This window comes from Epinephelus lanceolatus, chromosome 13, assembly GCF_041903045.1.
Source record: "Epinephelus lanceolatus isolate andai-2023 chromosome 13, ASM4190304v1, whole genome shotgun sequence".
Classification (NCBI taxonomy): domain Eukaryota; kingdom Metazoa; phylum Chordata; class Actinopteri; order Perciformes; family Serranidae; genus Epinephelus; species Epinephelus lanceolatus.
This window is the reverse complement of record NC_135746.1, coordinates 22,888,218-22,912,911: the sequence shown is the minus strand read 5'-3', so window position 1 is coordinate 22,912,911 and position 24,694 is coordinate 22,888,218. Positions and strand designations below refer to the sequence as shown.

Genomic DNA, 24,694 nt, shown 5'->3' with positions numbered 1-24,694 from the left:
ATAGATTGGCACAGACATTCATTGTTCCCAGACAATGTAGCCTTATGGCTTTGTTGGTTCCCTGACTTTACCAATAGCACCACCATGAGGTTCACATGTGTGCTTTGTTGATACAGATGATCATGTGTACCCCAGGATTAAATGAGATTAATTTTCATCTAGGCTCATGTTTATGACCAAATACCTGCAAAACTAATGACGTTCCCATCAGCCTCAGCTGTACTCTATGTTAAGTACTAATTAACAAATGCCATCATGCTAACATAATAAACTAAGATGGGGAACATGTAAACATTATACCCCGCAAAATATAAGCATGCTAGGGTCCTGACACACCAAGCCAATTGTTGGCTAGTCAACATTGGGCTGTCAGTTATTGTCTGTCACCCAAGTTTTTGCAGTGTGTCCTGCACTGTTGGCAATAGTCGGCCCATATCAGCCCTTCTTGGCTGTCTGTTAGACAATTCAGCTTATTGAATCAGCATAAGACCTGATGGAACCCATCAGTGCTAAGTGCGCGAGAAGAGAAACAGAAGTGAGGAAAGTAAACAAATGACTGAAATCAAGAGGGCATGAGATCAAAACAAACCTGTAATTTTAGGTAAGATTTTTTTTTTTAGCCATTTTGGTCTTCAGCAGAAACGGTTCGTAAGTGCTTGTGTTATTGTTGGCTAGCTTACGGTGAATATCCTTTGTTCTTCTTGTTGTTAATGTGCTAGCTTGCTAACTAGCATCTTGAATCTGTCCTGTCCATCTTCTGGTTTCCCTTTTAGAATGACGAATACAGACTACCGCTGCCTGCTAGTATGGAGAGTTATTTCCTCTTATGCAGGCACAGAATGTGCTTGGTGGTTTTAGTCTCTGTTGTGTTCAGGTGCAACTTTTTGGCTGAGACCCAGGCAACATGAGGCAATGTAATTGATTGTGTTGTTGTTGTTATTCACAAGCATATAGTAAATACCCTTTGTTCTTTTAGCATATGTTTGTGTTGTTAATGTGCTAGTTTGCTAGCTAGCGGCTTGAATCTGTCTTATCAATTTTGCAGTTTCCCTTTTTAAATGATGAATACAGACTACCGCCACCTGCTGGTGTGGAGAGTTATTTCCTCTCAAGCATGCGCAGAACGCACATGCTAGTTGGCTGTTGGGTATGGTCTTTGTGGCTAGTTGTTTGATGTCAGTTCGGTGTGTCTGGGCCTTAAGTGTTTTCATTTTTAGCATGTTAGCATGCCTCACAGAGCCACTAGCATGGCTATATACTCTTTTTCTTCTTATTTACTGTATGTGTGTTATCAGAATTCTGTGCTGGTCATATACCGTCCCTAATGAGTGACAAGATCAGTGACATGTTCAGGTAGTATATACAGTATGTATGTTTGGAGGGGATGCGTCTCCCCACCAATGCAAAGATAGCAGATAATTTATGAATGAGACTGCACATGGCTATGAGTCGAAATCGTGATTTTGATATGATTAATGGATAATCCTACAACGTGAGTGTGTTTGCCTCTGCTAAACTGTCGAAACCAAAGCATTTGTAAATCAAGATCAGTGACAATTTGGAAGTTTTACAATGCCCGCCTTTCTCTCTCCCTCTCTATCACTTTCTTTCTCATTGCTTTCATTGCCTCTCATCGCTGCATCCTTTCAGCTCTCCATTTTTCTCCTATCGCTTCATTTGACTTGTGCTCTCCTGGGCTCTCCCTTCTTATCTCCTGCTCTCCTAGCGCTTTCCTTTTCTTATTCCCCTGCCTTTCATGTGTCCTTTTCCACTATCTAATGTCTTTTTCCTGGTATCTGTCTAACAAACAGCCTCCTATAGATGCGTATACGCCATCTGGCTGCTCGCTGCCAACAGCCAGCTCACTACAAACGCCACTCCCCAGGCCTTTTAGCATCCTGAATTCTCATCCTCATAAAATCTTGTAATTTGCAGAGGCAGAATTTTCTGTTGACCAAGCCAGCTAACTAGCTAGGCACAGCTAAGCCTGGTGGGTACTTGACTATACCTGTGGTCATGCCTGTTTTGTTAACAGTGCAGGCAGGAACATTCCTTGGGGCACTGAACCACAAAGGGACACTAAAACCTTGGATTAATAAGTAGATATACATTCAATATCTCTCTAATTAAGTGGAATGTTTGCCCATGCTGGTACAATTACAGCGTTTGACTGCACTGAATACTGATCTCCTTTAAACTTGCAATGGCCCCTGAATTTGCAAGTGTTATGTTATGCTGGGCTTTTATTCTATGGTTAACCAGTTTTTGTTTCGTACTCTGTGAATGGCTTGAGATGATAAAGGGTTTTGTGTAGTGCGTGGATGGCAGGAAGCTTCACACCTTCGGGACACTGTAATTTTCTAATTGTGTTACTCCTGAACCGTTATCATCCTTTCTCTGCTGTATCATTTTGTGGTAAATGCCACCAATCAACTGTGGTCACCTTCACTGAGAAATGTGACGAGCATGTTTCTTTGTGGCCTCTATACTTAGCACTTCTTTGTATTGTTCCCCTAATCTTGCGCCCATGTGGGAAATTGACATTGTTGGTATTTTATGTTGCAGCCCTACCAGTTCCCACCTTTCCTCATTTATCTCTACACGGTTATCCCACTTTCTTTTAAGTGTTTCCCCCAGGATATGAGTCATTTATAGACAGAGAAAGGAGGCATGGTATATGCATCTGTGACAGGGTATTTCTGTCTGGAAAACATATAGCTCGGGGGGGAAAATCAAAGATAGCGATAAAGTCATTATGGGACCTGCTGATTTTCTTTCCTCAAATGGGAAGTTGGAAAAACAAAACATAACAAGAAAATCCACATTGAAATAATCAGAACATACAGGGTGCCCCTCTGTCATTTGCTTTGTGTCAGAAAAGAAGGAAACAGAATAATTTAGAGGAGAAAACAAGTTGAATGTTTACAGTAAGGGAAAAAATATATTTTATTGGATTATTATTTATGCAGTTGGAATACTGAGAAAAGCTGGTCTCATCCAGAGGTCTGTCCCTCCTTTAGGACTGGATAATGTTTGAAATATTTTATTCTAATTCCAATACAGTTTCTAAATATTGGTTCTGACACCAAACTGTACTTTTTTTCAATACCTTACTTTTAGAAATATGTTTTTCTACAAGACATTTTTCTCATTAAGCTCTTAAACATTGTCCAGTCACAAGCAGCCTTACCAGAACTTTGCCTCAATAAAGTAATGATGGAAACATTTTGGCTTTAGCGTTCAGTGCTAACTTTTAAAAGCGGTTGCCAGGCTGGCTACCAGGCATTAGGGGTGTGCCATATCATATCATTCACAATAATACTGACATCATTTTTATTATATGAAAAATTCATATCGTGATATTGGCAATATTTCGACTTCTTGACATACTGACGTCAAATTGTTACGCATAGCAAAAACAAGCATGGCTGAAAGCAAAATTATTACTGACTATGCGGTTGTTCCAGAAAGAGGAGCAGCTTTAGTAATGTGGATTAAACTGTGGCGTCCCGAATGTTTTATGGCAGTTTGTTGATGTATAGTAGGAGCAGTAGGCCTACGTTTATTTTATCCATCTTTAGCTTGAGAAAAATCTTTAATTGGGTATCTGTTTAAAGAAGTTGGTGTGATGCTGTCTCTGTAGGAGATGATGGCACCATCAGGTTAACGATACAAAACAACAAAATATCATCAACAACAAACAACCATCATTCCTTCATATATCCATCCAACCATTTTCGTAACTGCTTATCCTCTTGAGGGTCACGGAGGGGCTGGAGCCTATCCCAGCTGACATTGGGCGAGAGGCAGGGTACACCCTGGACAGGTCACCAGACTATCACAGGGCTGACACATAGAGACAGACAACCATTCACACTCACATTCACACCTACGGACAATTTAGAGTGACCAGTTAACATGCATGTCTTTGGACTGTGGGAGGAAGCCGGAGTATCCAGACAAAACCCACGTTGACACGGGGAGAACATGCAAACTCCTCACAGAAGGGCTCCCCCACCTTGGGTTCAAACCAGAAACCCTCTTGCTGTGAGGTGACAATGCTAACCACTGCAACACTGTGCTGCCAAATAAACATCATGTTTGTTTCTCAAACACAGACTCTGGGCTAGCTAGCATCATTTATCATCTGCGTGCCTTATTCATCCTGTGACATTAGCTTGTCAGTTGCACCACATCATATCTGTTCTTTATCTGAAGATCCACCAGTCAAGGTAAAGATGTAAAGGGCTCCTCACTTGTCAGACCACAAAACAAAGTGTTGAAAAGTTTTATAAGGCTCTCTCTGTTGGAGGCATTAATCTTGTAAATGGCGGTGTTCATTGACCCGTCAGTGGGTATGCCTGCTCTGGCAGCCTCCACCTTTTTATCACCAATTATCCCTATTTTTTGGATGTTAAAATGTGTTTGCCACTGATGACAACCAAAGGCAAAGATCAGCAGTTGGTAATTTCTCAAAATTTGCCTGTCCAGCCCCCCAGAAGTTAAAAATCTGAATCAATTTCATAAGATTGTGATAATGTAATAGGAATATTGATAAAGGTTGACCCCCTTCTCTCTCTGTTGGGAGTGGATACTAGCTGCAGGCAGTTGGATAAAAACTTTGCCTGAATAAAACCATGTGTAAAACTGCCAAAGATGTCGTTTTAGTTTGGAACTATGTCTACAAATCTGAGCAGACATTCAACACCAGTTTTAGTACTTGAAATTTTAGATTCCAGAGGCCACAGACACATATCTGTCTGTATCAGAAGAAAGTAATGAGATTCATACTCAGCCCTTGTGTCTGTTAACCCACTGGTGCATGCTGCTGTTCTACTACAACTTGTACGTTCAGTGGACAGCATGAGAGAGCGTAGGCCTGGTATAGCAGACTAAATTCTGAACCCACAAAGGGGAAACCAGTCTTCTTGTGGAACAATGGTTCGTTGATCAAAGAGCTAATTTGCCAAAGAGAGTGTATTCCTTTGAGCTTCTCTGTAGAGATATTACTGCCTTATGAGTGAGTCTGAGAGCAGCAGGAGAAACATAATGTTCCTTGCCATGTAAAGACTGGAACAAGAGTTCCCAAAGTTCATAAACTCCATCACAAATGTATTATGAATGGTGGAGCTCCGTATTTTGTGTCTGGATGGTGTCACTCCCGGTTCTCCAGTTTCACAGCTATGTTAATCTTATGCAATATTTATTAGGCTCGGTATAGATCACAGGCTTAAAATACAGTGCAGGAATTCTGTGTCAGTGCAGACCTATATGCTTTAAGTCATGACGCATACAGGAAATATATGCAGAGGTTTTGGAGTTGAGATGAAATTTAAAAGAGCTTTGTGATCTAATTAAGTAGCTGTGGGAGGCAGACATACTGCATCTCTGTACATTTGTGCCAAGGAGTGCAGGCCTCAGAATATGCCCATTCCCCCTTATGTGAATCATGCCAATGCTGTTATATAAGCAAAGACAGGCCTGGGAATATTTTTTTGTTCAATATTTAATGCTTCTACCAATTTATATTCAGTTCATGCTCAGGCATACACACACACAAATTGAAGCCTCTGTTTCTGTCCTTGTTTTTCACATGTTTTTTATGTACCCTTTCTGTGAAAGGCCATTTTTAATGACTCATTATGCCATTTATTTGGGAGTGTGTTGTGGATGTGTTTGCAGCTGTATTAGGGCCTGTCAGTGGCAGTTAGAGAAGCCACTTTAGTCTGACAGAACACGGGCCTCAAACTTGTTTTGCGTAAATCAGGGGTTTACGAACGCACACACACGCACGCGCGCACACAGACAAAAAAAAATTCCTTGGGTTTTAAGACTGAAAGAGAGTGAAGGTTTTGTCTGCCAGGCATATCCCTTCTGGTGCGATGAGATTAGCTGGGGCTCTTTGTGTGCTTGTGTGTGTGTTTGTGTGTGTGAATGCTTTTCTTTTTATTGTTGTTTTATTTGGATCCCCGTTAGTTGTCAGTGTTGGATCACCTTTTTTCCTTCTGTTCACAAGACCCCCGTACATGTTCACGAGTGTGTATTTTGGGCGGATAGGTGCATTGTAAATGAATGTTTTCCACCTTTGTTCGCACATGCAGCTGTGCACCGTGCACACATATGTGTCTTTCTGCATGGACAGTTGGCCTTGATGTGCTTTGGAGGTCTGGCAGTGCACCGGGGGCTTTCTTCTGCCCAGAGAGGTGACCTTCGTAATCAGCCCTGCTCAACTCTGTGCCCAGGGCTTCTGCCAAGCAGGACTCAGCCTGAAGGGGCCAATGCCAGACCACCAGCGCCCCCCCCGCCCTCCAACGCCTCCAATCCAGGTCCTTGCATCAGCCCCTGGCCCTACACAGCCTTGATAGAAAGGAGCTTACCTTGGCCTTTAAGCAAGGACAGGCAAAGAGCAGCTGTCAGTCACACAAGCTGGACTCACAGGGGCTGGAGGATTTGGATTGATGCTGGAAACAGAACAGGAATGGATATAATAAGGCTGAAGATTAATGCGGAAATCCCTCAATGCATCACAACATAATATTTAATCTTGGCAGAGTAACATAATGTATAGTTGTTATTCTAGTAAAAAAGACACTGAAAGGCTCAGTGAACAGATGTTGGTCAGTTTTGTCAGTTCTTTGACAGAAAACTACACTGACACGCCAAACTCTCTATGTATTAAAAATAAAAGATAAAAGGTGCAAGTTGTCTGACCTGAGCAGGTAAATTAAAGCTCCACCAGAGTTGAAAATGAGTCAAATAAGTCTACTGACAGCCTGTTACTGATAGACCGTTAAGTCAGTTTTATTAAATAGCCAAAATCTTTTATCTCAAAGGACTTTACAATCTGCACATCATGCCGCACCCTCTATCCTTAGAACCTCAGTTTTATACTGAAAACCCCATTAAATTTGGTTTTAACTTGGGTCGTGCTAAAATGTGTCGTCTATCTGCATAAAATAAATCACCAATTTTAATAATCCATTAATCACTTAAGTCGTTTTGCAACCCAAAATGCCAAACATTTGCTGGTTTCAGCTTCCCAAATGTGAGCGTTTGCTGTTTTTTTGCTCTGGAGTGTTTCATAGCAAATGGAACGTCTTTGGGTTTTGGGCTGTTGGCTGCACAAAACAAGCAATCTGAGGATATTACTGTGGGCGCTGGGAAACTATGATGAGAATTCAGGTTTCTGATATTTTATAGGTTGAACTTTTGATGACTGGACAAAAGTGATGTCTGCATTAAAGGTATACCCTCCTGAGACCCTGTGAGTCCTCATATGAGGACATCTCATTTTGGGTTTACCTGACCTTATACTTCATTCTGCTTAACTTAGACCTGCTGTCCTCGTTCGTGGACACTTTTTGTCCCATCTGGTGGCCCTGGCAGAGCGTAGAGAAGACAATCAACCTTGACTATTTAGAGGAAGTGAAAGTCGTAATAAGGGAAGGATAATTTGCACAATACACTGATCCATGTAAAAACAAGATGGCAGCCATCTCTGCCAAGTCAGGGGGGGCAACTTTTTATTCATTTGATTAAAATGTGCTATATATCGGGATATGTATCGTTATCGGGATATGAAATGACCTATATTGTGATATGAGATTATGGTCATATCGCCCAACCCTACTGTTAATTAGGAAGTTCTCGTTTGAAGACACTGGGGCTTTCTTGTCGTCTTGTTTGTGGACACTGGGACTTAATTATCATTGACAGTGTTTAGTTTTTTTAATACAAATATGCTAATAGCTAGGAGAAAAAGTTCAGTTCTCAGGAAGATTTTATGCAGGAATTGTCAGGTAATTTGTGTTTGGAAATTGTATAGTTAAAGTGAAAGCCAATTTCAGATTCACTCTCATATCGGAACGAGATTTGTCCGCTCTACGAAGTGCCAATATTTGCATTTCTTCAGCACTGTGTGCACGATTTTCATAGTTATCACTTAGATGCCTGCTGCTTATGGTCTGCCACCTGGTCACTACCTTATTTAAAGTCCTGACCTCCCCTGTGCGCTTTGCCCAGGAAGGTCCCGACCCCAGCAACATAAGAAGTAGAGGGTCATAAGCGATGACGGAATTACTTTTATATGAATCTATACATAGTTTTTTAGGAAAATCCTGCGTAGTATACCTTTAATGTTAACCGGCATAATCTGCACAGCCCTAAACTTGAGCTGTGCTGTCAAAAATGTTGAATAAGTATTGAATACCCAGTGTCTTATGCTCATCATGCTCCTCTTTCCATCCAGGAGAGGCCCACGATAAGGACGTCCAGGTGGTGGAGTTGCCTATAGTGGACAGTCTCCACCCACGGCCCCCCTACCTGCCCCTAGCGATCCCCGAGGACCTGGCCCCACGCCTGCACCGTCTGCACGGCGACCCCTCCGTCTGGTGGGTGTCGCAGTTTGTAAAGTACCTGGTGCGCCCGCAGACGTGGCTGGAGAAGGAGATCCAGCAGACCACCGCCAAGCTGGGCTTCAAACACCCCATCATCGGGTAAGGAAGCGCCTCAGTCTGTGCGGCTTTGTCTGCTCCTTTTTCTCTCTGCGGGTATATAACACGTCTATAATAATGACTTTGTTACTATAGCATATCTCTGCATAAAGTTTACAAAGCGCTTCACAATCAAAGCAAACAGAAGGCATAGGAGGAAGAAAACAAAGACATAGCCGTAAGGGCTGTGGTGGAAAACAAACAGCGCTCTGGGTGAGGTTAATATGAGGTTAATACAATAGTATTAAAAGTAACTTAATTCGATGATAGTGTTTTGTTTGGCTAATTTCCTACCTTTATTTATCTTTGGGAGGCTTTTGCTTTTTTCATTACTTCTCTGCTTTACACTAATACAGCTCATATTCATGCAAATCAACTCGATTAAAGAAATTTCATCACTCTGTACTCATCACTCAGTTTTTTTTTCTAACAGCGGCGCATGATATGGCTGATTCGGCCTTGTTTCATGTATTAATGTACCCATGAGGGTTTTTAGTCTCCAGTCCAATCCAAGTCATTTAATACCGAAGACCTCCTGATCTGATATTGTTGCTAAAGCAATTAAATGGCTGAGAAGTGAAAGCATCTCTGACAGATTTTAAAATCAGTAAAAGCGAACAAGACAAGGAAAGCAGAGCTTATAACGGCGTTAATGACCACATTAAAAAATGAATAGCCCGCCAGCTCTTCTTTTATCTTCAGTAGTCTTTGTTGATTAAAGGATAAGGCTGGCTATATTCTATATTTTTCATACTGTCAACAAATCCCATGAAAAGACCAAAAGCAACAATGAACATATCCCACTAACAATTATTGTCTGTGTGGCCAAAGCCTGATGTTTCTTATTCCTCTGGGCCACAGAGCTGCAATGTTGTCCAAAAAACTATTAAAAACACATCAATGAGCCACAGTGTTGCACTGACAGCATGCTCCTTTATTACAGGGAAGATGGCCAGCCATATGGCTAGCCACAAGTTATATTGAATTAACCCCACATACACCATGGTCAGGGTGTCTGTAGGTCCGTCAGAAGTCTGAAAATTGACCTTGAAAGTCATTAAATAGTCCTAAATTTGAGTTTGTTATGTTTTAATTGCTACGAACATCAAATTTCATTTATCCATCTTTCAGTTTTGTTTTGTCAAAATGAGTCAAGCTCCTCCAAGTGAATGTCCACAATACTCATGGTACAAGTCTTTAAACCTTTTGCTTTACTTTATACTCTTATACATAACTGTTAGCAATATGTAGAATGATCTGACTCACTCTAATAACCATTTTCCTATATAAAATCTACCTTTGCACAGGACCACATATATACCACTTACCTTTATACTTACCTGCAGTGCTTGAATAACACAATTTCTCAAAAAATCAGTTTTAAATTTGGCTAAAAATCATCTTTAAAAGGTTTTAAAAAGCATTAAAGTGTTTGATACCTGTAAATAATGAGTTACTCGTATTAATCCTCTGCCGAAAATAGTCCCAACAAATGCACAGTTTACTCCCTTTGGATAATGTTTGTTACAGTGTCCAGCTGTTTTGGGAAATCACTTGGCCTTTTTACAAAAATTGATGATATATTAATGACCTGCTTTTAAATAATTACGTTTACATTAGGGATGAATGGGCTTGAGTGCCTCAGACAGGAAGAAGAGTGGAAAAGTTTTATAGAAGGACTAATGCATTGTTAGTTTCAGTCTGTGTTGACAACAACAAGAAGTATACAGCTATCCTCAGTGAGGCTGTACTTAGAAACAGAGGTGCTTTGAGCTATCAACATACTAACATGCTCACAGGTACAGTTCTAACGTGCTACTATTTGGCAGGTCTGATGTTTACCATGTTCACTGTCTTAGTTTAGTGTGTTAGCGTGCTAGAATTTGTGAACTGACCCTTCGCTGTGATGGTCCAACAAAATGTCAGAGCAAGCATGGAGCCCACACTGTAACTAACATCACGCCCTGAAGAAATATTATCACTGTTTTTTTAACAATAACAGGGAGCTCAGAGATAAACAGACAGAAGAGTTTACAATATGTATTTGCAGGATATATCCAGGATGTCAAACTCAAAAGATAAAGAGGAAAGCTGTTCTTAAAACCTCCACATCACACTGTAAAAGTGAACCACCACCTCATGACACAGAAGACAATGAATATAAAGGGAAACGTTGCCAATAGCTCTGTGTCATCACAGCATGTCCAGATGAGCGGTGTCTGGCTTCCCCAGTGCTGCCAGCACCCAGACCTTAGGCAGTGGACAGGCTGGGAGTAAGCCAAACACCGTTCATCTGCACACACTGTGATGACACAGAGCTGGTTGAATATCAGCAAAGTTTCCCTGCTTCCCTTCACTGGTTCCTGTACAGCAGGGTCAGTCTTTTTTTCACTGTTATAATCATTAAAAAGCAAAAGCAGCATGTGTATACATTCAGTAGGCTATATCTTCAGTAGCTAGCTAGCTAACCCTACACTTTCCAGGGTCTGATTTTGGTTTTGGAACAGGGAAGAAACGTATATCTTTTTCCATCCTGCATGCTTTTTACAAATTGCATGAGAGTCAGCATGGAGCACAGCTTTATAGTTTGTCAAAGCTGGCTGGTGCTACGCCATGATCGAGGGCATTCCAGGGCTGGGACATAGCAAAGGGTCAATTAGCATGAAACACAAAGTACAGCCAAAGATGTCTTGCAGGTATTTGGTCATAAACCAAAGCAGTGGTTCCCAACTGGTGCCCATTCTGAATGGATCGCAAGTGACTCACAAATGCATCAAGTTTGTAAAAAAAAACCCACACTTTATTTTGAAGTATATTCAATTTCCAGCGGAGAGCTTTTATTTTGAGGTGCCTTTTTTTGTTGTAGAGTGAGTGGCTAACAGACAGCTATTTGACAGAGACAGAAAACTACCTCAACGACAGATGGTGAAGGAGAAATCTAGACCATAGGCTGGAACAGTTGGGAAGCACTGAACTAAAGTATTGAAGCTAAACTAAAGGTTAAGGGATCACCAAAGTCTGTAGATTTCATGCCCTGGGGAACACGAATGTACACACTTTAATTTCAGTCCATCTAATAGTTGCTGATGTCAGTAAGGACCAAAGTGATGGCTGGCCATTCAACATTGCCATTACTAGAGCCATCCTTATCTTCTAACAGTCCACGTGAGAGCACAGGAGCACTTCCACATTGCGGACAGGACAGTCTCTCCACATTCCGACACAATGCTCCGCAGTGCCCTGATATCTGAGCACACCACCTGGATATTACTTTTCATGAGACTTGGCATAAACGGCGCAGATGAGAAGATACCAGGCGTTCCAAATATGCCATTAGCAGGTCTGATTTCAGCCTTTGTATCGTATCGTCTTTGATTGTCACTACTTAGTATTGTGTCTCCAGAGATTCTGCTCTCACAGCTTGAAACCGACTTCTTATGGGCCAGTACGACATAACTGCGAAGTATTAATCGGTGTGAGGTGCTCAGTTCCCATGAGAGCCAACCCTTGTGGGAACGTATGCAGTCACAATATTGTACACCGCTGACAGCAGCTTCTAAGAAATGGGTTGGACATGTTTAGCTGTTTACGCACTTGTTTATTTTTCCTGTCAGGCGCTTAGTCGACGAACACTCATGTGCCGTCTGCCAGCCTGTCTTAACTCATAAATAGCTCTGAATGTCTTTGAGCGGCACTTCACACCTGGATCAAATAGGACTTTGCAAATAATTCTCCGCAGTCGTTTTAACCCACTTGGTCGAGCAGATTGAAGAGATTCAGCACATTTGGACAATGCACATAATGACTGTTAAGCTGTCAGTCACGGAGAAAGTATGTGGAGTGACTTTGAGATACTTCGCTGAGATTGTCTAAAGTTTCCGCGCCGTCCCACGAGGCTGATTCCACCCGCCTGCTAAAGGGAAGTGGTTTAAAACAAACGCTAAGAGTTATATTCTGATAGTTTGTGAAGTCGGCCTGGTTTAGTTCTGTCGTCCCCTTCATAACTTTCACATCCACATGTTCACAGTCTCTGTGCCAGCACTTCGCCCTTCATAACTACTCTTCTCCTCACCTTCGTCTTTACATTTTTGCTGCGAGCGATCGTCACCGTTCTTCCTCACTCTTTCTGTCCTGCTCTGCTTAGTTCTCATTCCCTCTTGTTATACTCTCGTTTTTTTCCCTCTCTCTCTCTCTCTCTCTCTCTCTCTCTATTCTCAGATGCTCCTCTCTTTGGTTTTTACCTCTCTGCCTTTCATCACCGCGGCAGCTGCCGTCTCTCTCTCTCCCAGCCCTCTTTGACTCTTCCCGCCTCTTTTATTCCTAATTTTTTTTATTTTATGTGACTCATTCCAACTTTTTCAATCTCCCCCGTCCTCTCACATCCTCTCATTTGTGATCGTTGCTCCGTCTTCATTTGTTCATCCCGCTTCAAGATTTTTCAAATTTTTCATATTTCACACTCACCTCTCCCTCACGTTCCCCAGGCGCACATCCCTACCCACAATCCTCTTGCTCTCATAGTTTTACACACATCTCTATCCCTGTTCTTTGTGTTTCCCACTCCATCACCATCCCCCACCCCCTCCTCCACACACTCATATATCCAACCCTTTTCTCCCTCCATATCACTGGGGAAAGGCTTATTGAAATGATGTGCTGGGTAGAACAAAGTTTTCATCCCTTTTTTTTCCATCCCTTCTCGGCTCTTGATACATCCACTCCTCTTGGCACTGATGCTGCAACAAAGTGTCTGTGCACTTCTATCGGCACTGTGGGGGGGGGGGGCTGAATGTGAAATGTAAAAGTAGGGCTGAAAGAGATCCATAGTGTCAGTGCGAGTAAAAAGCGCGTCAGCAGTGGGAGATGCAGAGGTTGATGGAGAGAGAACCAAGAGGGATAGAAAGGCAGCTTGTCCCCAGAGCACCCAACAACCGGCAGTCGACCCCAACACACGCCTCAGTCACCACCACCACTCAGCCCACTGCTCCCTTAGGACGCGAGCTACAGGAAGCCTGGGAGCCACCGACTAAAAGCAGCTATCAGCACAGCTCCATCCTGCCACCATTAAATGCTTCCTGATGGTAGTAAAGATAGTCAGAGAGTGAGAGAGAGTATCTTCTTTAAGGTCTATTCTATATGAATACAGCTTGTATATACCTGTATGTTTTTTTTTTAAATCACATGTCGCAGAGTAAAACATGAGTTTAAAAAGAAGGTTTTAAAGAATCAACAATACAAAAATGTGGTAATCTGATTTTAAGAATACAATTTGCAGTGTAAACTTAGATCCTTAACTTAAAGAAGCTGTATGCAACATTCAAAGTGTATCTATGATTCAGAGTCTGGCGCAGAATTGTCTGTACACAGTTCTCAACATGGAGGTGCTTGACAGAGGCTAGCAGCTAACGATGCTAACTTAATAAACAGCCCTAATACAGAGCTGACACAGCAAACGGTGTTAATCTAGAGCAGCAGCCCAGGTCACACCAAAGGGCAAACCAAAATCTCAAGGCACACCTGTATTTACATCTGTGCACAATAGCTTCTGTAATGTGTGTTATCACTGTTATCATGACACAAGACAATAAAAATAATAAAGAATAAGACAGGTAGGCCTCATTTACACCGCAAGCAATGCGTTTGCTCGCGAAGCAGTCCACAAGCATAGCGGCAACACACCCGAACAGTTGGTGGCAGTAGTGCCCCGTGTTTGCAAATCTCCAATAAACCCCAAAGAAGACGAAGTGAGTTTGGACCCAAAGCCGAGGGTGGACAGGTTTGCGTGCCAGTGATTATTCCAACGCTTGGAGAATTAATATTTAGCATAAAAAATGGGTAAGTACATGACACATGTGCCTGTCAGGTCTCGCTTATTTAAGGGGGAAACGTCTATTGTTGCCAAGAGAGGTCACAACACACACGCAAACTTGTGTTTTTTGTTGAATACTGCGACCATTCACCCGTGACTCACGCAAAAAATTGGCATCTGTTCTAGTTTCGAGCTTGCTCACGAAAGCAGCACGACTTGAACAGCGCGTAGAACGGATGCGGTATGAATGCTCTAACGTGATAACATGCTCGCCGAAATGAAAACGCGAGTAAACAGCGACTGTTGCATCGCTTGCGGTGTAAATGAGGCCATAGCTTTCGTGATACGTCTACCGCTGTCGTCTTCGCCGGTGCTTTGTTGTATTTTGCTCCTTACGATAAAGCAACTGATTGTCCCACTCATGGCTTTCTCCTTTTAAATGTTATCATCCCTCACGCTGGCTGCCAATCAGGGTTTTTGATGTGTCACACACTTATAATGCCCATGCACAAAAAGCAACAGATAGGTTCCATTTCATGCCTTTAATGGACAAGACAGTTAAGTGTGAAAGGGGGAGAGAGAGAGGGCATGACATGCAGCAAAGGACCACAGGCTGGACTCGAACCCAGGCCGCTGCGGCAACAGCCTTGTACATGGGGCGCCTGCTCTACTACTAAGCCACCAACGCCCCTCCATTAAATCTTTACATAGCAAATAGTTGTTTGCTGCTATATAAATGCTCAAAATGTCGGCTCCTTTAATGTAGCCTGGTAAGACCATCCTGGTGATGTGAGACATCGTGTTTCCCTCTCTGTATCACTCTCCAGATATTCATTCACAGTTTAATTTACCCATTCTCTATTGATATTATAAGACTGTCTGAACTTTTCATGGCAAGACAGCCCAATTTACAATAAACTGCGATAACGATTGGCTACTTTACAAGACAAAAAATCTAGACACCTTTTTTATTTCAGATCAGAGCCTGTAAATTATAAATGTTTCTCAAAAAAAAACCTCAAATGGGAGAGTGGACTAGAGTAATCCTAAAAATCTGGAGAGCAATTCAAACTGCATTTGGTCTGCCAAAGCAAATCTCATCAGTGGCCAGTATAGTCTATCTTAAGAGTTTTATATCAGCACTTACAGATACAGGCTTTAAAAAGTGGTCTGAACACAGACTTAATTATTAACATCAGATCCTTCATAATGGAGCTCAAGTCATTCGAACAAATAAGACAGGAGTTCATGATCCCACGCTCTGAATTTCTCAGATATTTACAGCTTAGACATTTTCTCACCAAGTACCAGGTATGAGAAAAACCAACTCCAATAGAACAGTTCTTTACAAAACCTGTAAATTATGAGTGTTATTAATGAAGTGGTATCTTAGTATTAAGGTATGCTGCAGTTGTAATGAAAACTTACTAAGTGCGAAAATAAAGAAAGAAAAGCACAGGTTTATTTAAGAACTAAATGATAGTTGCAGTCCTTTTAGGGGAGGTCCTCGTTTTGTGCACACTCGCTCACTGGAATAGGTCACTGGGACACTTAAGGGAACTGAGCCATTAGCCAAGTAGTAATTTGAAATTTGAAAGTGTAACATATTGATTTTACTTGAAATTTTCACAAAATGATCACATATCTTTACTTCCACTAAATTTGATTTACACAATACTGAAGCACACGACTCGAGGACAAGTTTGAGTTTGTCATCTGTTATTTTTCAAAAAGTATATAAAGTCCAGTGACAAATTAAAGGAAAAAGTCCAGTAGAGTTTCACAGACTCATATAGTCTTTGCTCGAGGTGGCCAAACGTCTTAACATACACTTAAGGTTGCCCTTTGCTTTAATTTGTCACCCATCTGTAATTGACTGATCCTGCTCGACGATGCAAATTAACACCAAAAGTTACTTCTGGGCTGAACATAGCCATACAGAGATAATATATACAAAGGAACGTTAGCCATGATCTTTTATAGCAAATGATAATTTGTGTCATCTTAAAAGTATGTCAGCAACCAACTAACCTTTCTGTCCTTTTCCAAATCTCTTAAACGCTACCACAGAAATGAGGAGGAATCAAACCTGGCTGACTTTAGCCCCGTTTCCACCAAACACTTTCAGTATGGTACCTTTGGAAGCCACAACTCCTGCTGCTGACCAATCAACAGACCGCAGTGTTCACAGCTCCACCTTTTAGTTCCAGATCTGTGTGCTAGGTACCCCAACAGACGGGGGACCAAAAATGGGGACGGTACGTAACGGTTCCATTGGTACCATCCACAGTGGAAACAGAAAAAAAGGTGGTGGTGGAAACGGGGCTATTGTTGATCTAACATTAGAGTTACTCATCTTGATATAGCTACATGTTAGCTAGCTCGTAAGCTTGTATTTTGCTAACATTAGCTAACTTAAGATATACTATACAACATAATGTATCTGTACAGAGTGTGACACCAATGCTTTTACTGGTTCCTCTGCCAGATCTTTTAACCAACTTCAAAATTTGGTTTTATTTTTACCGTAGACAAGCCTTGCACTTTGAATATCTTGTATAACAGGAAAGGGAAGGATTGACGGAGGTTCTGCAGGATACCAGGCTTACTCAGCTGTTATTTGAGCACACAACGAAAAGGGGCGGGACTTAGAGTTCTTAAGAACAACTTTGACATGTTTTGATGTCAAAGCGCTGTTGCATAAGCAGTGATTCTGCAGCAAGTATAGTCGTAATATGGTAATTTTCTTCTTCATGGGCAGTTGATGGGCATCCAGAGGTCTTTGTCAAACAAACCGTTTATTTGGTGTTTTTGTTATTGTCACAATCTGCCAGAATCAGCAGTTGCTGCGTGCAGTGTGGGTGTGTTTGATGTCTCTAATGTATGCTTTTACGCCCACTGCAAGGATCGCCCTGCCTCGCCAGTACAGTGTGAATAGAGAGAAATGAATTCAATTATTGTGGCAGTAGTGTGGGAGAGTTCTGGGGAGGGGAGCGCAGGGGCGAGGGGAGGGGAGGGGAGGGAGGAGATGGCTAAGAGCTAAGAAATGCCTCGGTGCGGCCTGTGCTGCTCTGACGGAGAGAGAAAAGGGCAAGACAAAAAGAGAGTTCACAGGAACAAAAAAACAGTAGACATGAAAGACGTGAGGGAGCAGGAGAGAGGAGACCCTGACAAAAGGATGGAAAAGCCTGGAGTCAAGACCTCTGTCCAAGCAGAGAGACACCAAATGAAAGACTCCGACACCCCTGCCGCCCACTCACACACTCTATTCTTTGGGTTTTATTTGTCACGTAAATAAAGGGTCTATTTCTACGGCGCCCATCCCCAGGTCACTGATTGATCACTGGCCAGTGGTAGAAATTCGGTACAGCCTGTTTATTCTCTTTCTCTGAACCCCCTACTCTTCCTCTTTTACTTCTATTCCTCTGCCGCATTTTCACCAAAGAGCTGGAGGCAGCCTTGAGGTTAGAGAAGCTGTTTGAATCCTTAAAGCAACTGGGAAATCCTGAATGGGGGAAGTGAAGGGCTAATATTCTTCACCAAGTGTCTTTTAAAAAAGGGCTCTTGAACCCAGATGCTCCAGTGGAGCTGCTCCGTGGTCAGCTGCAGACAGCTGGTTGTACTGGGAAGCTCCCAGGAGGAGCTGTGTGAAAGTGGGGAAAAAGTCTACACTCCATATTTCCCTGAATTCAAGGTTGCAGAATGTGTCTCTCTTTTTTTTCCATCTTAGATTTTTAAAATTTCATTTGCTCCTCAAGGCCAGAAGTCACAATGCAGATGTGGCTGGGTAGTTTTGTAATTGAATAGTTCTGGGTGGAATAAAATTGCGTTTCAGTGTCTATCAGTTTGAGGGATGCCGCTTTGTCAGGGGAGGGAATGTCTCCGTTCTTGCCCATCTTTTCTTCTGTTTACAAGCTGTGCTCTTTTTCCTCATACGTACAGCCGGTGACAGCAGTCTCTCTTTGTCCTTGCTTGCTGCGAGCAATGACAAGGACACAGAAAAAATAACAGTTGTGTTGGATATTTCTCTGTCTGTCCATTCTTTCTTTCTCACTCTGTTTCTTAAACTTCCTCCCTCTCTGTCACCACTTGCCTTTTATTTTCCTTTTATTTCTTTGTCTTTTGGCCCATTGTTCCTTTGTTTGCATTTATACCAACAATGGAAAGATTTCTAAGATACGCCATTCAAGCTGAAGAGCCATTTTTATTTTACAACACATGAATACACGTCAACATCAAAACACTGACTGCTGAGTTAGGTTCTCCCAATGAGAATAAAAAACACACTAAATAAAAAGTACATAAAAGTACATCAGTGTCATCCCATCTTAGCTTCACCACTGTCGGATTTTAGAAGTGAGGTCCTTGGAGTTGCTATTGATTTATCAGCAGTCAGTCACCTTGTTGTTCTTAATTATGATTCATTTTTGAATCATCCACTCTTTAAAACAAACCTGCGGGACAGCCTGAAGAACTCTTCTTTTTGTTGCTGCGCATGAAACAATAGAACAATGCAAGCATTTGTAAATCCTGTGTGTCTGAGAAAAGTTTGTCTGTCTTGTTCAAGCACCCTTTCCTGAGTGTTTCTAAACACCAAAATTAATTCAGATGAAGCAGGCAAGATGCCATTTCTTACTTGGTTTCTCACTTCGTAATTCAGGCAAAGAATGGGTGTGTTTCTGGAAAAAAAAGGCAGAAAAACCCCCACAAACATACATTGCTTCATGGTGTTAAAATAGGAAGTTCTTGCAACTCAAACGGAAGAACTTGGTAGAGCAAATGTTATGGCCAGAGCCAATACCAGTACCCCTTAAATGATACAAATGCCGATAGAGTATGTCATTTGATACCTTTCCTTCCTACTCAATTCGATACCCATCATGTCAATGGAAGCATTCAGTTGCGTAAAATGCCAGCAAATGCCACAGGCATCCAGGGTAGCCATACTTTTAAACATTTTGGTGGCATCTTGTCATACTGAACTGCCAACTCAATCAAAAACACCTTTACTTACGCTACACCACAGACTGTCTGGGTTGTATCTGCTGCAGTAGTGAGCCAATCGCACGTAGCATTCAAGTGTAGAAAAACCAGAACCAAAACCATACAAATAGTCTTTTTTTGTAGATCTGGGTACAAAAAAAAAGATTGAATACAGGTTATCGTTTGACTGGAGAAGTTTCGATACTCATTGGTATTGGGTTATTTTGGTCGATACCTTAAAGCAGCGGTTCCCAACTGGTCAAGCCAAGGGGTCCAGATATCTCCTCAGTCATTAGCTCAAGGTCCACACAGTTTGATATATTCAGTGTTATACTCGCATTTGGCCGTGTCTTCGAACTAGTTTGCTGTCTCTGTTAGGTAGCTGTCCGTAGTACCCTGGTGTGAAATAGAAGCTACCATTTGTGATTCGAATGGTTTATTGTAACTTAAACAAGGTATCAATGTGAGGATGGTGTATTTTGGTGTCCAATTAGTAGGGCTGTGTATTGAATCTCCAAGAATCTGGCAATACAATACAAATCACAATACAAGGGTTAAGATTCATTATACTGCGATAATGTAAGCAAGGTTTTTTCATCGAATTTTAGGAAAACTGTCATAGTATAAAGAACACACCATCATATAAATAAAAAGGTTGCCTTTTTATTCAGTCAGATAGTAGGATCCATATTTCTATTTGACACAGTCCATGTAACATGCAAAATCATAGCACTACTTTTTGTGAAATCTCAGCAGTGGAACTAACATTTGCCAAAGAAATAAAAGTGCTTGCAGGATTTTTTAGGTAAACAAATTAAGAAAATAAAAACCAATGACTGGCCAGCTCACTCAGTGTTCAAGTCCATGGTACAGGCAGACAGTCCAAAAATGCATCCAAAGCTCTCTGACTGTAGTTAAAATTCCTTTATTAATACATGGATAAACCAACGTGTTTCCACTAGAGTCTTTATCAGGGTGTGAAATGCATTGGAAACAGGTGTGCAATTTAAGAGCTCATGTGACACAGGTCAAATGATATATTGGTGTCGCCCTATTAGACAAAAAACCACATTGACAGAAATTGCAAATGAAAAATGTGTACTACAAATAATTAACATATTTAGTACGAAGAGATTGAAAAAGGTTCATTGCCAAGTAAATAAAAAGCAAAGTCTTGCACTTCTTCAATTTTGATTACCTTAAATAAGGGGTGAGTAATACTCAGTACTAGCTTAGAGTGTAAAGTCCAAAACTCAAATACAACTTTATGAAAAATATATGAAAGCAACCAATAAAGCAGTGAAACTATGATAAAAAGCATTTCATTTACAGCAGTTGTAAGGTACAGCGCTGGTTTGTAAGGCTGTGTGTGTGCCTGTGTGTGTGCAGAGTCCATGTGAGGAGGACGGATAAAGTGGGGACGGAGGCGGCCTTCCACCCCATAGAGGAGTACATGTTGCATGTGGAGGAACAGTTCCAACATCTGGCCAGACGTGTTCATGTCGACAAGAAACGAGTTTACCTGGCCACTGACGATCCCTCCCTGCTGCAGGAAGCCAAGACCAAGTCAGTGACCAGATGTGTGTGTGTTGTGTGTGTGTTGATGGTCATTGTGGGTACGTGAGGGCGTGTTTTCCAGTTTCTTTGAGTACCTCTTGTCTTGTGACTTTATCTCACCCTGACTCCTGACTTTGTTTCCCATCCAGGTATCCAGACTATGAGTTCATCAGTGATAACTCCATCTCGTGGTCGGCGGGCCTTCACAACCGCTACACTGAGAACTCACTGAGAGGAGTCATCCTGGACATTCACTTCCTGTCTCAGACCGACTTCCTGGTCTGCACCTTCTCCTCACAGGTCAGTCCACTCTCCGCAGTCCACATTAAGAGGCAGCATGACGTGGTACTTTCAAGCTATGTGTTTTTGTGTTTCTGATATTTTGTTGAAAGTGAAGGTTGGGATGGATTTGATGTTAGGATGAAAGCAGTCCAAACGAACATGGAGAGCTGACTGGAATTTTGATGCGTGCTGCCAGTGGATGCATGTTGGTTTTGTATTAGTATCAAAGACTGTATAAAAATAATGGAAGGAGTCATGGTGACGTCACCCATGGATTTGTGGACTCCCATTTTGAAGCCTCAAGTTTGGCATTTTTGCTGTCACCATCTTTGGATCCGTGAGTGATCATATTTGGACGAGAGGGTGGAGCTGTGACAGAGTGAGGGGTGGACCTGACTCATAGACTGTGGTTCATGCCGCAGAGTAGGGGTCAGGGTAAAGGGGCTACCATTTACATCACCTGCCACCAGATCAACCAGTAGCAACATTTAATTGCAAAATCCAGGTTTCAACCAGTAGAGAGCAGTTGCTATGCATACATATAACATCATGTCTAAGAATTTATGAATCTGGGAAAGACTTTTGATAATCGAAACTCAAAACTCCAACTCACATGCTTTTTTAGAAGCTCAACCCCCCATATTGCCAAGGCAATTAAGAGTTCTCAAAGGGCCGAAAAAATTACAATCCCAACCAGACCAGTGTGAGCTGGAGTCCGAACCCAGCCCTTCTGAGATCCTTGCATAAAATACTGAGCCTGACCCTGACCAAGCCCGATCCCCCCAAAAAGCATAGTCGGCTTCTACCACCCAGGACACACTGGCCGTGTGGTGGTGCACATCCAGCGGGAAAATGGACTCATCATACTGCATTTTCCCACCAGAGAAGCTCCCAGCTTCTGGAGGAAGGACAGAGAGCCCAGCACGGAGCCTGGCGGCTGCTCGCACAGCAGTTGCTTTTTAATATTATGTTTTTATTCATCTGTTAAAAAAAAAAAAAAAAACCTACCTAACCCAGCCAATAAGCTCACACAATTTTGAACCTGGTCCAACCCATTACATATACCCACACATTGGTTTTCAGATGGAAAAAGTGGTTTGGAAGTTTAGTTACTGTTTAATTGTGTGTGACTTAACCCCTAGCAAAAAGTTACCATGTGAGTTATATCACAAATTCAGCCTCGTACAGTTGTCATTTAGGGGGAAATTGGCCATAAAGACCAAAACAGGTTTTGTACCAGGCTGTAAACATGTTTATTTCTGTTGTTAAGTTGGGCATTTTAACATGAAAGTCTATGGGGATTAACTTGCTTCTGGAGCCAGCCTCAAGTGGTCATTAGAGGAACTACAGTTTTTGACACTTGGTGTTGGCTTCATTTTTCTTTCCCCTGGAGGTTGTTCGCTTTGTTTGTATGTGCTGATCCCCTTAAAATAAAACTTCCTTGACATGTTACTGAATACTAAGTATTACAGTATTAAATAAACAACTGGTTTGACATAAAAATCTGGAGATGTCAGCCACATGTGGTGGTCTTCATCAGCGAATGGCGTTCCCAAAGGTATGTTATTACATTACCTACGTGCGGCCACCTGTAGTCACATGAGCAGACTGCTTCTACGCTTAGGTCACATGGTAGCAATACAACCATCCCTAAAAGAACAGCTAACTATATCCACAGATGAAGGCTACTAGAAGTGGCTCAAAGCTCTTGAATATTTTGACCTTATTATAAAATGTATTATTCATTTATTTATTTAAAGTTTATTTGTAGCCTCAGCTACTTTGCAAAGCCCGTCCCTAGACAGGTCTTTAAAATACATAAAAATCAATAAAAAATACACAAGAGACAGTTTAAAACACAAACTCAGCGATAAATACGTACATTAACACAAAACTCAACAAGAAAATACAGACGGAACAGTACAAGACACTATAATACAATAAAACGCCATAAAACAAGAAGCAGCAGATTATTAATTCATGACCAGATGAGTGATTCCTCTTCAAAAACTGTTTCAGTTTGAAAAAAAAAGTATTAGTCCAACTGTTGTTTGGAGATAAATAATAGGTTTTTAAAGTCAAAATGCTTTTTGTATGTTGATTATTTGACACTTACGACTGATGAAGAAGAAGAAGAAGAAGAAGAAGAAGAAGAATAACCAATAACAGAGATAAAACCGTAATTAACGGCAAACTTGCAAACAAAAACACCTTGATTACATTATGAGTTATGAGCAGAGCTTTGGAAAACAAAATGGCTTTGTGTTGAAGTGGAGCTGCAGGAAGACAATCATCACTTGATGTTTCCAGTTTGTCACATGGCGTCATGTGATTGTCAACGAGCCCATTGTCCCAGTTTCACTCACATGTTTCAAAGCCCATTTATCACGGCTTTGACGTTACAATGCCATTTGTCATCCATTGTTCTGATCATCTCAGCTCCTGAAGTGCTTTTTTATAGAGAGTTATTATAACATGGAGTGGACGGGCTTCCTGCCAACCCTAAAAATAATGTGTGAGCCGCATAATTCCTGTTCACACTCTGGGTTTAATAGTCCACCTCAAGGATCTGACCGGACTGAATCGTTTAGCAGAATTTATCCCTCTTCCACCAGGGCTGGAGGGCTCCACCAGCGTGTTGTCTCGCCTCTTCGGCTTTGTTGTATCAAGACGGATACATGTATGTGCATTTATAGATCCGAGAAAATAACCCCCGGTTGTGTTCCCGTTTCAGGTCTGCCGTGTGGCGTACGAGATCATGCAGACGCTGCATCCAGACGCCTCCTCTTTCTTCTACTCCCTGGATGACATCTACTACTTTGGAGGTCAGAACGCCCACAACCAGATCGCCATCTACCCCCACCAGCCGCGCAACAGCGAAGACATTCCCCTGGAGCCTGGAGATGTGATCGGCGTGGCGGGCAACCACTGGGACGGATACTCCAAAGGCATCAACCGCAAACTGGGCCGCACCGGCCTCTACCCTTCCTACAAGGTGAAAGAGAAAATCGAGACGGTGAAGTACCCGACGTACCCCGAGGCAGACAAACTGCTCAACTCTCAAAAGAAGTAAATAAATAAATAAGTAAATAAATGAAAAAAATAAAAGAAGAGGAGCGAGGAGAAACACGCAGACTCCGATTCCAGGGAAGGAGGCTGCTTTTTGTACAGAAAAGAGAGGCGTACTCAGTGCGCTAAGCTGGGAAGAAAAGAAAAATCCTGTACCCAGGGGTGATAGGAACGAGAATGCACTCTTGTGTGTTTATGTGAGAGCGCGTGTGTTTACGTATGCGTGCGCGAATGTGTGTGTGCACTTGTGTAAAACGCCTGTGCATATGTCAGGTCATGGAAGACTTGCACCCTACCACTACTCCCCCCTCCCCCTCCCCGCCCCTCCCCCTGCGCCCGGCGCTCTGACGTCGTGCTCTGTAGAGATGTAGACGTGAACATTGATTTTAAATAAAGCAAGAAAAACAATTAAAATCTACACAACTGACCGAGCTCGTCTCCGGGGACAGGACTGGGACTACTGTAAGACTGGCAGACACACACGCCCCAGAGTGAGCTCCGA

The 24,694-nt window shown here is 42.1% G+C and overlaps 1 protein-coding gene across 1 annotated transcript in view; it reads left to right on the top strand.

Moving 5' to 3' along the window:
• The window catches only part of fut8b (fucosyltransferase 8b (alpha (1,6) fucosyltransferase)), a 132,163-nt gene extending 107,823 nt beyond the window's left edge, over positions 1-24,340 (top strand). Inside the window, exons 7-10 of the mRNA XM_033648916.2 lie at positions 8,249-8,495; positions 20,674-20,850; positions 20,991-21,141; positions 23,858-24,340. Of these exons, the coding sequence (XP_033504807.1) occupies positions 8,249-8,495; positions 20,674-20,850; positions 20,991-21,141; positions 23,858-24,196 (914 nt within the window). The 3' untranslated portion in view covers positions 24,197-24,340. The remainder of the gene's footprint in view (positions 1-8,248; positions 8,496-20,673; positions 20,851-20,990; positions 21,142-23,857) is intronic.
• The last annotated feature ends 354 nt before the right edge of the window (positions 24,341-24,694 follow it).